The sequence below is a fragment of the Bos indicus x Bos taurus genome, chromosome 20 (genome assembly GCF_003369695.1).
Source record: "Bos indicus x Bos taurus breed Angus x Brahman F1 hybrid chromosome 20, Bos_hybrid_MaternalHap_v2.0, whole genome shotgun sequence".
Lineage (NCBI taxonomy): Eukaryota > Metazoa > Chordata > Mammalia > Artiodactyla > Bovidae > Bos > Bos indicus x Bos taurus.
Window position 1 is genome coordinate 61,902,079 of NC_040095.1, and position 13,414 is coordinate 61,915,492.

The 13,414-nt window shown below is 43.1% G+C and overlaps 1 protein-coding gene across 2 annotated transcripts in view; it reads left to right on the forward strand.

The window, feature by feature from the left end:
• The window catches only part of CTNND2 (catenin delta 2), a 1,102,711-nt gene that overhangs the window by 977,154 nt on the left and 112,143 nt on the right, over window positions 1-13,414 (forward strand). Inside the window, exons 16-17 of one of the 2 annotated variants that reach the window (XM_027520452.1) lie at window positions 8,478-8,552; window positions 9,591-9,741. In XM_027520452.1, coding sequence (XP_027376253.1) covers window positions 8,478-8,552; window positions 9,591-9,741 — 226 coding nt within the window. The remainder of the gene's footprint in view (window positions 1-8,477; window positions 8,553-9,590; window positions 9,742-13,414) is intronic. The other variant, XM_027520453.1, reaches the window with a different exon arrangement.

Sequence of the window (13,414 nt, forward strand, 5' to 3'; positions counted from 1 at the left end):
GATATGTCTGGGTCTTTAGGTGTTTGGAGTAATAAAATAATAAATTTACAATTTATACTATTTTATACTGATTTATAGTATGTTGATACTCAAAAATTCTCTCCTGCTTTGGGTTATATAATGAGAATTAAGGAAGAAGCCTGATAAAAATTCTCAGAATTTTCTAGCAGTAACATCTTTCTGACTGTTTCCAGTGCATTAACCTGAACATTAGTTATCCCCAGTGTAAAATTCATCCCCATATATCCAGATGCATTGAATTGGTAATTTTTTTATTATTAATAGAGACTACCGAGTAAGAGGCAGAATGCTCTACAACAGCTAAAATCAACATCACAAGAGCCGTTCTGTATTTTAGACACAGCTTAACAACTACGACCATTGGATTTCCCAGCCTTCATCAGATTTCAAGCAACAAATTTAAAAATGCAGTGAGTTACTCTTGTAAGCAGGCACACAGATCTGTGATAAGAAGAGCAAATAGATATCCTGATGGCAAAGTGAAAAGATAGGAGAGTTAGACGAAGTAAATATAAGGATGCAAGAAATAAAAAAATGTCAGAGGCCATTCAGTGTTTTGACTATTTCATTTATTCTAATCACTGATGGTCATAATGCTAACTGTCATCAAGAAAATGTTAAATGATTACTAGTAATTTTAGAAGACAAAGCATTTTGAAAAGACTTGTATTCCAACAGCTAAAGTAGAATTTTGACTCTCAGGGAGTCATCCTTGCTTATACAGAGCACTGGCCTTCCTGATGGCCAAGGCAAATCCTGGGCCAAGGCAAATGGCCTTTGGGGCATATTTGTGCATAGTTATAAATGTATGTGCTTGTATAAGAATTTTCTTATAAAAATACAAATACACAGGCATGCATAAAGGTCAATATCACATTATCATCATTCTTTGTATAATTTAGTAAGGTACCATGTTAAATGGTGGGAAGGGAAGATGGATAAGCTGTAGGAGTGATTTGAGAAGATTGTCATTATGCCAACACTGATAAATAGTTATTACTTTTTAAAGATGAGAATAGCTTATACCAAACCAAACAAACTTGAGCAATCAAAAGATTGACTGAGGACACACAAACAGCATCAGATTTCATGAAGACAGCATTACCGTCTAAACCTAGGGTTCTAAGAATGTGTATTTTGTAGCAACTGTTGAAATTTAGTGGTGTTCTTTAAGTGGCCTTAACTTTTATGATCCAAACAAAAGCAGAAATGTGAAGGTAGAACACCCGAATTTTACATGGAGAGCACTTTTTATAGACCTCATCATCTGAAACGATAACTTCTCTTTACGGGGAAATGTGCAGCATACTCTTCTGTGACAAATTGACTAGCAACTAGATCTTCATAATGGCCCCACATACTTTTTAAACTTTAAAACACTCATTACTTGGCTTATGAGCATCAGAAAAACATAATGGCAGAAGTGAAATGTTTTTCTTAGCTAACATGGACTTCAGTTACCTTTTCCTCATTTACAGTAAAACGATTTTGTCACAGAATATTAAAACAGTTGGATGTAGTCGTTTGAAGAGCTCCAAAATGTGAATGAATGCTCCCATTTGTGGTTTATTTATATCGTAGCTGAACTCGATGGAAACTCAGGATTAGAACTCTCTAAATACATCTGTTCTATTTCTTTAAAATCAAATATTTTAGACATCTTTGTATGGTCAGTTTTCTCCCTAAAATGTGACTGTTCTCAGAGAGTCTATTATTTTCCCATTTATGTTCAGAGTTAGAGGAAATAAAGAGATACTTGGATATTAATCTGTTAATATTTAATGAAGTAACATGATAGTGACATAGATTTAGTGAGAAGGAAATAGAAGCCATGTGGCCCAAATGAATAAAAAATAAAGAGAACTGAGAAATTTGAGACTTGTTCCTAAGGGCAGGGAACTTAAGAGGGGCATTGGATTTAGTGTGGCTTAGCAATTGGTGTATCATTAAAAATGAACCAGGCTAAACGAGTGGAGTGGAACAAATAAAAGTAAATATCATGGCTTAACATCTAAGATAAAGATCGTTGTCCTAGTAACAGTGGTATATAAAGCATGAGGTTGAAATGCAAAGAAACAGAGTCGTGAAAGATTATGATGAAAAAATGGGACGTGAGGCATCCTGCCTCATGCGTTAATAATTGGGTCAGAATAAACAGAGGTTATCTGAGGACTCTGCCTAGTTAGCGGGCTCCTAGACACAATGCATTCCCTTGGACATGATGACCAGCCTGAGGCTGGACCAACCTCAGGAGGAGACGGGGAAGAATAGGATCAAAGCCAGGCCATTGGTTCCAACCACACAGTATCTAGTGATTTCTCCTAGGACCCCACTAAGCAGTCCTGATGGTAAGGGCTGCATCTGTGTTATAAATGCCACACACATCCAAACCGAGAGTAAGCCCATTTTCGGACAGTCTGGCTTACTTTCATCAGTGTCATTGAATAGCAAAGTACTGAGTGATGGAATTACATTCAGAAATTATAGAAACAGCTAAAACTGAGGGATTGTCCCTTCTAGCCAAGATGCCAAGATGGAGTACCAAGCACCTTTAAGTAGCAATAACAGCAGCAACAGAAACAAACTGGAGAAATACATGAAACACTGGTTGTTAAAACGCTAAGCATTAGTCAGTGAAGAAAGAGAGCTCTGAGAAACTGATCGCTGTCTTGAGAGAATTTGCAGACCATAGCACAAAGATTAAAAACCCAGGAGAAGCTCGGCGGACACTCAGAGCTAAGGAGATACAACTGGGAATCTAGGGAAACCAAGGTGGCTAGCAGTTATAGTGAAAGTCAAAGTCATTCAGTCGTGTCCCACTCTTTGTGACCCCATGGACAACAGCCTGCCAGGCTCCTTTGTCCTTGGAATTCTCCAGGAAAGAACACTGGAGTGGGTAGCCATTCCCTTCTCCAGGGAATCTTCCCAACCCAGGGATCGAACTCAGGTCTCCCACATTGCAGGCGGGTTCTTTACCGTCTGAGCCATAGGGAAGGCCAGAGCTTAAGGACAACGCTAAAGAAGAGAAAGTCACACCTAGAAAGAACCCCAGAAATCTTCAGAGGATCCCCTTCAGATATTCAGTAGAGAGCTGTCAGTGCATGCATGAGAGGGAAGTACCCAAGGCTGAAGAAAAAAATTCCTGAAATTATTAGACAAAAATGAAACTTGGCACTTACACAGGAATGGATATAGTGTGCGTTCCCAAGAGCCATACAGGAAAACCCTGTGATTCGTGGATCCTTGAGCATAGCACTCTCAGAGTCTTGCCTCGGTAATTAGGTATAATTAGCCCTGGACTAAATATGCTCTAGTCTTCCCTATCAGATCTTAAAAGTGAGATGCAGAGGATCAATAGTTTGCAAGTAAATTAACTGCATCCTAGACTAAAGTTTAAAAATACCTATAGAAATACAAAAATACCCAGCATCCAATGCATTAAAATTGAGAATGTCTGACATCCAGTTGAAAATAAACAAGAAAAAGTGATTCATGATGAGGAGAAAAATCAATCATTCAAAAGCAGTTCAAAACCAACCAAGATGTTAAAAATATCAGACAAGCAGTTATTATAATTCTACTCCATGTGTTCAAAAAAAAGGCAGTGTATACCCGTGGAAATTTTAAAATAATTTTTAAAAAAAGAGCAGGTTAGACATTGCTGAAGAAAAGATTAATGAATTTAAATATAGCTCTGGAAACTATACAAAATGAAATGGTGAGAGAAAAAAACAAAGCTACCGATCATCCATGAGCCTCAAGTGGTCTACTGTACATGCAGTTAAAGTTCCCCTAGGAGAGGTGAGAGAAAGGAGAAAGAAAACAGGAAAAAAAATTGAAGAAATGATGGTTGAAAAATCTTCCAAATGGTTCCATATTTTTCAAGTTTAATGAAAACCACAAACTCACCGATCCAAGCCTAAGAAACATGAAGAAACTATACCAAGGTGCTTCATAATCAAATGGCTCAAAATCAGTAATAAAGAGAAAATCTTAAAAGCAGCCAGAGGAAAAGACATGTTGCATACAAAGATAAGGATGACAGCTGATTTTCTACCCGCAGTAATGCCAGCAAGAAGACACTGCAGCAGCGTCTTTAAACCTGTTGGGCCCATTCATGTATAAAGTTGATTAGGGCTTGGTACCTCACAGGTACGACCAATCTCCATAGGAAATTCCAAGGATTCCAGAGAGCTGTAAAACTATCTGTAGAAGAAATCCTTTCTGAGCCCAGCTTAAGATCTGGGCTAGCCTGGGAGCTGCCATGGTTAATTACCCAAGCAGTGGGGACACAGAGGAATTCTAACATGGAAATTTCAGTTTGAGTGTCCCGACATGATCAGAGCTGTGATGGCCCAGGACATGAAACTCAGTATTGTGTCCTTTCAGCCCTGAGGACAAGCAACTATTCCTAAATACTACACCAAAAGTTCTGTCCCCATACAGAGAATTAAGGATGAGTGTGGCTTTCGGAGAGACTCCCAAAGAGATGTATGGTAATTTCGAACTCTGATTACACTTTTGTAGAAGTGGTTAGAACTTGCTGTCCTGTGCTCAGTCACTCAGTCATGTCTGACTTTTTTGCAACCCCGTGGACTGTAGCCCACCAGGGTCCTCTGTCCATGGAATTCTCCAGGCAAGAATACTAGAGTGGGTTGCCATTTCCTCCTCCAGAGGAATCTTCAACTTACTGGTCCTGTCTATAATTGCAGTTGCTTTGGTCCTACTGGGGCTTCCATAATAGTTCAGTTGGTAAAGAATCCACCTGCAATGCAGGAGACCCTGGTTCAATTCCTCGGTCAGGAAGATCCCCTGGAGAAGGGATAGGCTACCCACTCCAGTATTCTGGCCTGGAGAATTCCATAGACTGTATAGTCCATGGGGTCGCAAAGAGTCAACGCGACTGAGCGACTTTCACTTGGTCCTTTTTATGTAGTTCCTTTCAGTGGAGAAAATGCTGTTCTTAAATAGCACACACTTGGTACTAGAAATCAACCCAACATTTTCTTTTACCAGCTAAACATTTTTAATTTCCATCTGTGAGCCAGAAATTAGAAGACAATTGATATAAAGAGATGAATGTGACTTGGTAATTCCCTCAGGTACCTTTCAGAATAATAAATATATAAACAGAAAGTCCAAAAAAATACATGAGAGGTGCCATAATAGGAGTATATACACAAGGAGATGTATACACACAAGGCATTGTATACACACAAGGTACAAGAGCATCCCAGGGGTCACTTTTACAAGGAACATGTCAAGGATGAGCATGCATACTTCCAAGAGCACTAGTTAAAACCTAGGGCTAGAATTCAATCGTTAGAGTTCATTTTAAATACACAAGCACATCTCATTATTTAGAAGAATTTCAGCTGCTGCTATAACAAAGAGACCTCCGCAAATACACAAGGGCTCAAACAAGATAGGAGGTAAAAGCTACTTTCTCTGATGTAACAAGTAAAGGAAGGTATGTGAGGAGGGAAGTTCCTCTCTTTGAATTATGTCCCCCAGGCTGACAGCTCTCCTGCCATCTTTAAGGTGTCATGAAGATGTGATCATCCAAGGCTGCTCTTAGGGCCATCATCTGCTAAGCGGGAAGCAGAAAAAGACTTCAGAGTCACAGCTGGAAACGTTCTCTTTTGAAAGTCATCTTGGAGCCCTCGTTTTGCCTGATGCGATAAAAGGTGGGGGAGGGGGGAAGCACTTCATCCAAACACTTCTTGCAAACTCAGTCAAATCAAACTAGTTCTCAACTCCTTCAGGCTTACCACTTAGCTACATTTGTCAGACTTCATCTTCTCATGCCCTCTGTGGTTGGCACTAAACTTGGGGCTCTTACCAGCATATCCCTACAGGGGATGGAGATCGGGCATTCATTTCTGTCTAGAATAGTTCCTATCCTGTGTTTCCTCTTGCCCAGGACAAGCCTCCTTGTCCAGTTGGGTTCTTAGCTGGGATGGGGCAGTTGGTGATTGGACTATCTCTGGTCCAAGATGCTCTCCCAGCCCACAACCACCTTTCCCACTGTTGAGCTCCCTTGAGATGCAGCACACCCTCTCCTTAACCCAGGTGGTCATAGTCCAATGCCTGCCATTCCGATGCATCCCAATCAACTGGCCAACTAATCCTTCTGCAGCCTCAGGTCCTTAGCCTGGGCCATGTTTTCTCCTGAACCAGGTCCTCCTATTCCTCCTCCCCTAACTCCTCTCCTCCGCCTCCTTTTTCTCCTCTTCCCTCTCCTCCCCCTTCTCCTCTTCCCCTCCTCCTCCTCCTTCATCTCTTCTTTCTCATCCTCCCCCTCCTCTTCCTTTTCTTCCTTCTCCTTTTGAATCATCACACGTCCTCTCTTCAGCTCATGGACCGTTCCTAAAGCCACACTTTTGTCCCTTCCCTCCTCACTGGTGGGCTCAGTACATGATGCTATCATTCTGTTTGCAAAAAAATCAAGTTCTGTCCAAAGATTTCCACCTCAGTTACAATGAATTACCATAATCTTTTCTTTCTTGTTCATCTGTTTTCACGCCAGTGATTCTTCTACTTTTGTTTCACTTACAAAGCTCTTGGCAACTCATATACTTTACTAACACCCCATGGGCTTCAGTACTGTCCAAGGCAACTCACTTCTCTTTTGGAAAAACTCTATATGAGTCTCACACTTCTGTGTTCAGTGCCCCTGGGAAACATTCCCCATCTCCCAAATATTGCATCATGCCTTTCTCTTTTCACCTCTTTATTCCTTCTTACTGGGTTACACAAAGGTTCACATGTGGGTTATACATGACCTGCTCCAAGACTGCTCAGCTGCGACTTAAAAACGATCACTATTCTGGGATGTCCCCCAGGGCCCAGTAGTTGAGACTGCCTTCCAACTCAAGGCATGCAGGTTCGATCCCTGGTCAGGAAAGTAAGATCGCACATACCGCACTATGCGGCCAAAAGTTAAATAATTGTGTTTTTAAAAAGCATCACTATCCTAAATCCTTGCATGTCAAGAAAACTTTAGAAGCTTGCAACATCTTTTGAATGAATTGTTAATAATTGATTGTGAATCATCACATGCTGAGCTAATACTGGGGATTTTCCATACCTACACAAACTCACACACAACTAAAATTTTTAAAATAAAGGCTATTTTCTATGTGTCACTCACATAAGATCAAACCCATTGTCTTGTTTTTCCCTTTTCACTTAGAGCATATCACTGTGTACCATTTTCTCGTACCAGAAAAGTATATCTAAAACTCGTGCACGTTTTGGGCCACGCGTAGCCATTTGTATTCCTCTCAAATCAGTTCTCGGCGAAGCCGAAGGATGCGTCATTTTACAAACACCAAACCATCTTTCCATCCAACAGGAAGGTATATAATAACTAGGCTTCTAAGGAGGAAAAAGTAAGTTATAGGAGACCTTTCCTGGTTTGTTTCAAACATGGCCAGATTCTCCTCTGTTGATATTGGGAAGAACGGAAGGGAGGGGAAGGACTGAGCGCAGAGGTTTAGGTGGGACGATGAGATGATGGCAGGGCGGGAATATAGTCAGAATCACGGAGAGCAGAGTTAGAAGGGGAGGACTCGGGACCAAGGGGCACAGGAGGCCTGCGGGCAGTTGTTTAACATCTTCGTGTCCAGATCTCCTCGTCTATAAAATAAGAACAGTAGTGTCACCCTCCCAGGAGTTTGGGGATTAGAAGAGACCACAAATGGACAAGCCAGCATCTGGGGTCTAGGATGAGGTGGTTCTGGGAAAGAGGTCATCTTTGGGCCTGAGTTCAGCCTGGCTGAATTCCAAAAATATCCACCCTGGTCTCCCAAAAGGCGCAGAATATCTCCCCAGCGTTAAAATGCATTGTTGATGTAAATGCATTGTTGATGTTCATCGTACCATATGGAAACATGGACTCCACGCTCTGATTTCCGTTTTCCTTAGTTTTAGGGAAGAAACCAACAGTGAATGGCTGTAGAAGCTCAGGGGTCTAGTGTACTCCTGAACCCAGAAATCAGAAGGCTTAGCAATAGTGGAGGGGCAGATGAAAATCATGTGTCAGCACGTCAGATTGCAAATGAAATTTCCCATGGACATGACGGAGAGTTTGAACTGGCTTCATGAAGCTCCTTTCCTTGGGAGGGATATCCCATCCTGACAGCTAAATTTCGAGAAGCGGTGTCCAAACCTTGAGATTTTTTTTTTTTTTCCATGTCTAAGACTTTCTGACTATCCATTCCTCTGCTTCCTGAGACTGGGGCTATGAAATAGTTAATTGCAGTCAAGAGGTGCTGTCGTGAATTCCCTCTGCTCCCCCACCCCCTCACACCTCCTGGAGTCTGAACCACAGTGTAGGGTCAGGAGAAAGTGAATGGTCCAAGTTGATGGGGATAAGAAACTATGTGAATGTGACTTCTCTAACGTAGGACAGGATGAAGTTGTGTGTTTTTTTAATCTCATATTTCATGCAGGGCTGGGCTGAGGATGTGGCAGGCATGGCATATGCCCTACGTTCACTGCCAGAGGGGGCTCCCTGCCTGCCACAGGTGAGAGCCAGCTCTGGGGTGCCTGTCCCCACGGGGAAAGGGGGGCGGGGCCCGGCGGGGAGGGTGGGGACTCTGTCCACCTTCGGTGGTCCCCAGGAGGACTCTGCCACAGAATCCAGAACCTCGAGCTATGAAGTTCGTTTTCTTAGCTCATAAATGAAGTTGCAACCGATTAAACCCTTATACTGGTTGATTTTTGTGGCACACGTTCTTCTCTGGAACACGGTACAGGAGTATAAAGTGTGTATACTCGAATGTCTAGAAAACCTGAACCTACCTGTGTTTGGTTCAATGAATCTGAATGCTTTATTGTCCTGATATGACAAATACGTTTCCATAAAAAGCCTTAGATGTGTTCTACTAAGGCCAACCACCACTAACTCAAAACAAATTGTATGCTTACCTTATAAATTAGACATTGAATTATGGCCCTGGATATAATATATTTTAATTTTTTGAATTTTATAATTTTCACACTTCGTCTTTGATGTCATATGTACCTCTCCTCGGCCATACTGTTTTCCGATTTATTTCCTCCTAATTATTCTGCAAAAAACTTAATTGACAGTAATTTCTGTAAGATCTCTCTGCCCCACTTCCAAATTCAAGTTTCTTTGTTCTTTTTTTTTAAATCACCTGTGTGCAACCATTTATCATTTTCTACTTTTTCCAGGATTTCTTTTCCTCTTCATGTCAATAACCAGCCCTTCCTGTCCCAAACCTCCATATCTTAAAGTATCAGGTATAAAGACACCACACAAATGTCTTTCTAACTCTTAGACTGAGAAAGCTGGCACCAGAGAAATGAAGCGTGATGGACTGATTAACCCTGAACCCTCTATCCTATGTTGGAGGCAAAAATAAAGTTAAAACCTTTAAATACCTGTCTAACATGCTCAACCTATTCTACAAGGAGGTCTTGATAATTCAGCCTTTTTGGCGCCTGTGGATGACAGTCTGAACACCCACAGGCGCTGTTTGCTTGGAGGGTTTCTGCCCACCCCAGCTCCTAACGCCTTGGCCTCCCCTCATTTGCAGTGGTCTGTATATATCCGAGCTGCTGTCCGGAAAGAGAAAGGCCTGCCCATCCTCGTGGAGCTGCTGCGGATCGACAATGACCGTGTGGTGTGCGCAGTGGCCACCGCGCTCCGGAACATGGCCTTGGACGTCAGGAATAAGGAGCTCATTGGTAGGTCCCCTCCGATTCACCGCGTCTCCACTTTTTTTCTTTTAAATCGAAGTATAATGCATTTCCTGTGTTTGAACCCACAAGCAGAACATATATGCGCATGCAGAAACAGAGCATGTGTCAGAGACCTTGTTTTTCCAGCTCTCCTTCTAGCGGAAATCAATGCGCTAATTTATCTTTTAGAATTTAGAGGAAAACGCGAAGCTTGTTGACATTCCTAATCCTTGCAAATTAAAAACTACCGCAGTGCTGAGCACTGGATACCGTTGTCCTGATCCTCTAAATCCTTGCCAGGCTGTTTGTATGCTTTCCATGTTGTGAACTGGAATTCTAATGGGGTGCAGGGCTCTTCTCCTCTCTGTGTTAAAATTTATTTTTACATTAGACCAGATTGGCTCTCCAGTGCTATTTTTCAAGAATCATCTGCCTTTAGTTTAGTATTCAAGAAAGGGAGGATCTTTCATTAATGAAGCATTAAAGAGATCATCCATAAGTCTATCAATTTGACAAATGTTTGCCCATGACCTCGTGTTCCAGGCCTGCTCTATGCCTAGCGTTCAGTCGTGTCCATCTCTTTGTGACCCTATGGACTGTCGCCTGTAGACAGGCTCCTCTGTCCATGGGTTCTCCAGGCAAGAATACTGGAGTGGGTTGCCATTGCCTCCTCCAGGGGATCTGCCCAACCCAGGAATCGAACCCAGGTCTCCTGCATTGCAGGTGGATTCTTTACTGCTGAGCTACAGGGGAAGCCCTCTAGGCCTCGAGATGGTATCAAAACAGAGAGAAGGCCTTGCCCTTGTGGAGTTTACATTCTTGACAGGGGCAACCAACAAAAGACACATATGAATCCAATGGTGTGGTTGAAATGTTCTGTGGGGGAAAGAGGTGCTGGGTCAGGCACGCTGTCACTGGTGAGGTCGCAATCTTTTAAGATTGAAGTGAAATTTATATAACATAAAATTAATCACTTTAAAATATACCTTTTGGATGGCATTTAGTATTTATACAGTGTTGTACAACCATCACCTGTGTCAAGTTCCAAAACATTTTTGTGACCCTGAAGAAAACTCTGTTCATGATAAGTCGCTTGAGTCGTGTCCTTATGCGACCTTATGGACTTGTAGCCCACCAGGCTTCTCTGTCCATGGGATTCTCCAGGCAAGAATTCTGGAGTGGGTTGTCATGCCCTCCTCCAGGGGATCTTCCTGGAGTTCCAAGATGGAACTCATGTCTCTTTTGTCTTCTCCATTGGCAGGTGGGTTCTTTCCCACTAGCGCCACCTGGGAAGCCCCCAAACCCTGTACCCGTTAAGTAGTCACTCCCTATTTCCCCTTCCTCCCATCCCCTGGCAGCCAGCAGTCTGCTTTTTGTTTCTTTGGATTTTCTTATTCTGGATATTTCATGTAAATGGAATCATGTAAGATGTGAGCTTTTGTATCCGGCTTCTTTCATTTAACGTCAGGGATTGTGGGTTTGAGAGGTCAAAGTCAAGGTGACAGCTGTTGCGAAGCTAACAAAGACTTGAAGCCAATGAGATGGGGCTCTGTGGTTCTTTCAGGGGAAGACTATGTAAGCTAGAGGAGTGGCCTCTGCAGACAACCCTCCAGAAGGGGATCTGGGAGCAGGCTGATGGGGGTTCAAGGTCTCTGAGGGCCTGGTGTGCCTGGTGCACAGTGGGGATGGGAGTCCAGGTTGTCCAGATTCAAGAGATGCTCTGGATCCCTCCTCCTGTAACTGGGAGGATGCTCAGGCCAAGGTTGATTGATGCCTGGAGAACTGATGAACCACCAGGACCTGCCCAGGGAGAGAGACAACCTCCCCATAGACCAATGACCTCCGGGGGTGAAAGAGATGACTCTGGCAGGGTGGTTGATCAGTGCAGCATTAAGCCTGGCAAGTTTGAATGCAGGTAGTAGGTATCAGCGGGAATCAGACAGCAGGGAGCTGAACCACGCATCGTGGCAAAGGTTCTGGTTATGCACCCTCAGGGGGTCTGGGGGAAGCAGGTGAGAGTGAGTGAAGAGGGACGACTCCATTCCTGGGGCAGTTGGAATACCAGGCATGGGTTCAAATTTCATACACAGATTATCCAGATTCCTGAGGGTGACATACTAGGCCCTTGGTGATCTGGGAACCAGCCACTTTCCACCCCACAATAGCCATCATATCCTCCAATAAAGATCAAGTGTTTGCAGGTCTCTTTCGGTTTACTGGCTAAGTCATGTCTGACTCTTTGGTGACCCCTTGGGCTGTAGCCCGCCAGGCTCCTTTGTCCATGAGATTTCCTAGGCAAAAATACTGGAGTGGGTTGCTATTTCGTTCTCCAGGGGACCCTGCTGACCCAAGGATCAAACCTGGTGTCCTGCATTGTAGGCAGATTCTTTACTGATTGAGCCACCAGGGAAGCCCTTGTGGGTCTTTTAAGCCACTTATTCATTCACAGGGACCAGGTTTCAAATCTGTGTCTAATAAATGCGGTTATTTGTTATGCTTGCAGTGCATCATCAGGCATGAAATAAGCTCACAACTTGATAGTTATACTTAGTTTGAATTTAAATGTGGGTGGTAGATGTTACGTATTTAAGCTACACCGTTAGCCCCCTGCGTATTTGCTTTCCTTTTCCTTCCTTGTTGGTTTCAGAGGAGCGAGCAGCGGCTTCCAATCACATCCTGGCGCTCCTCTGTAACCTGGAGGAAAAATCAATAGCTAATCACTGCTACTTGGATACGAATACTAGGTGTAGTGCATTTGTGTGTTTTATTTCTTTCCGTGGCTTAAAATATAACAAAGTAGGGAACTATTGATGGATTTTCTAGCTTCAAGGCGTCTCTTCTCTCCAGGAAGTCGGTTATCTAGAACTGTCTCTGAGGCAGGAACATTTGGAAGTCCATATTGCCCATGTTAAATTAAGCCTCTACTATCAAATGTCACCAGACAGGAAAGGGAGCCAGCCGTTTAAAAATAGGAGTGAAAATATCTCAGTCATAGGCTTTAAGGAATCAATATCTTTTCTCCTTGAGTAAGAAAAGCAGAATTGGACAAAATAGCACACTATTCTCTTCTGTCTGGGAGAAAGGAAACATGACCTTTGCTAACTCTTTTGCTTTAAATATTGTATCAAAGTAATGGGTTTTTATGAGACAATGCTATACAGAACTTTATCTATTGAAAAGAAAGCTGCAGTGACTTTGAACCAAGAACAAAAACAAAATTGAACTTGGACTTTTCTCTATCAGCTTAATCAAAACTTTGGGGTGTGTATGTATGCTAATGCTCTAGTCATGTCTGACGCTTCGTGACGCCATGGACTGTAGCCCACCAGGCTGCTCTGTGCATGGGGCTTTCCAGGCAAGAATGCTGGAGCGGGTTGCCATGCCCTCCTCCAGAGTCTCTTCACGACCCAGGGATCAAACCTGCGTCTCTTACATCTACCTGCATTGGCAGCTGGGTTCTTTACCACCTGCACCGCCTGGGAAGCCTCAAAGCTTCCGTGACCAGGTATTAAAGATAGTCTGAAAACTCCCCGGTGGATACCTCTGGCATGAATCTCACATCTCTGCCGGCAATAGTCTGTCCACCACGCGCACGGGAGGTCTGACAGGCATCTCAGATACAACGTCTCCAGACCTGAGTTCCTTGTCTTCTCTCCCAAGCCCAGTCCTTCCACAGGCT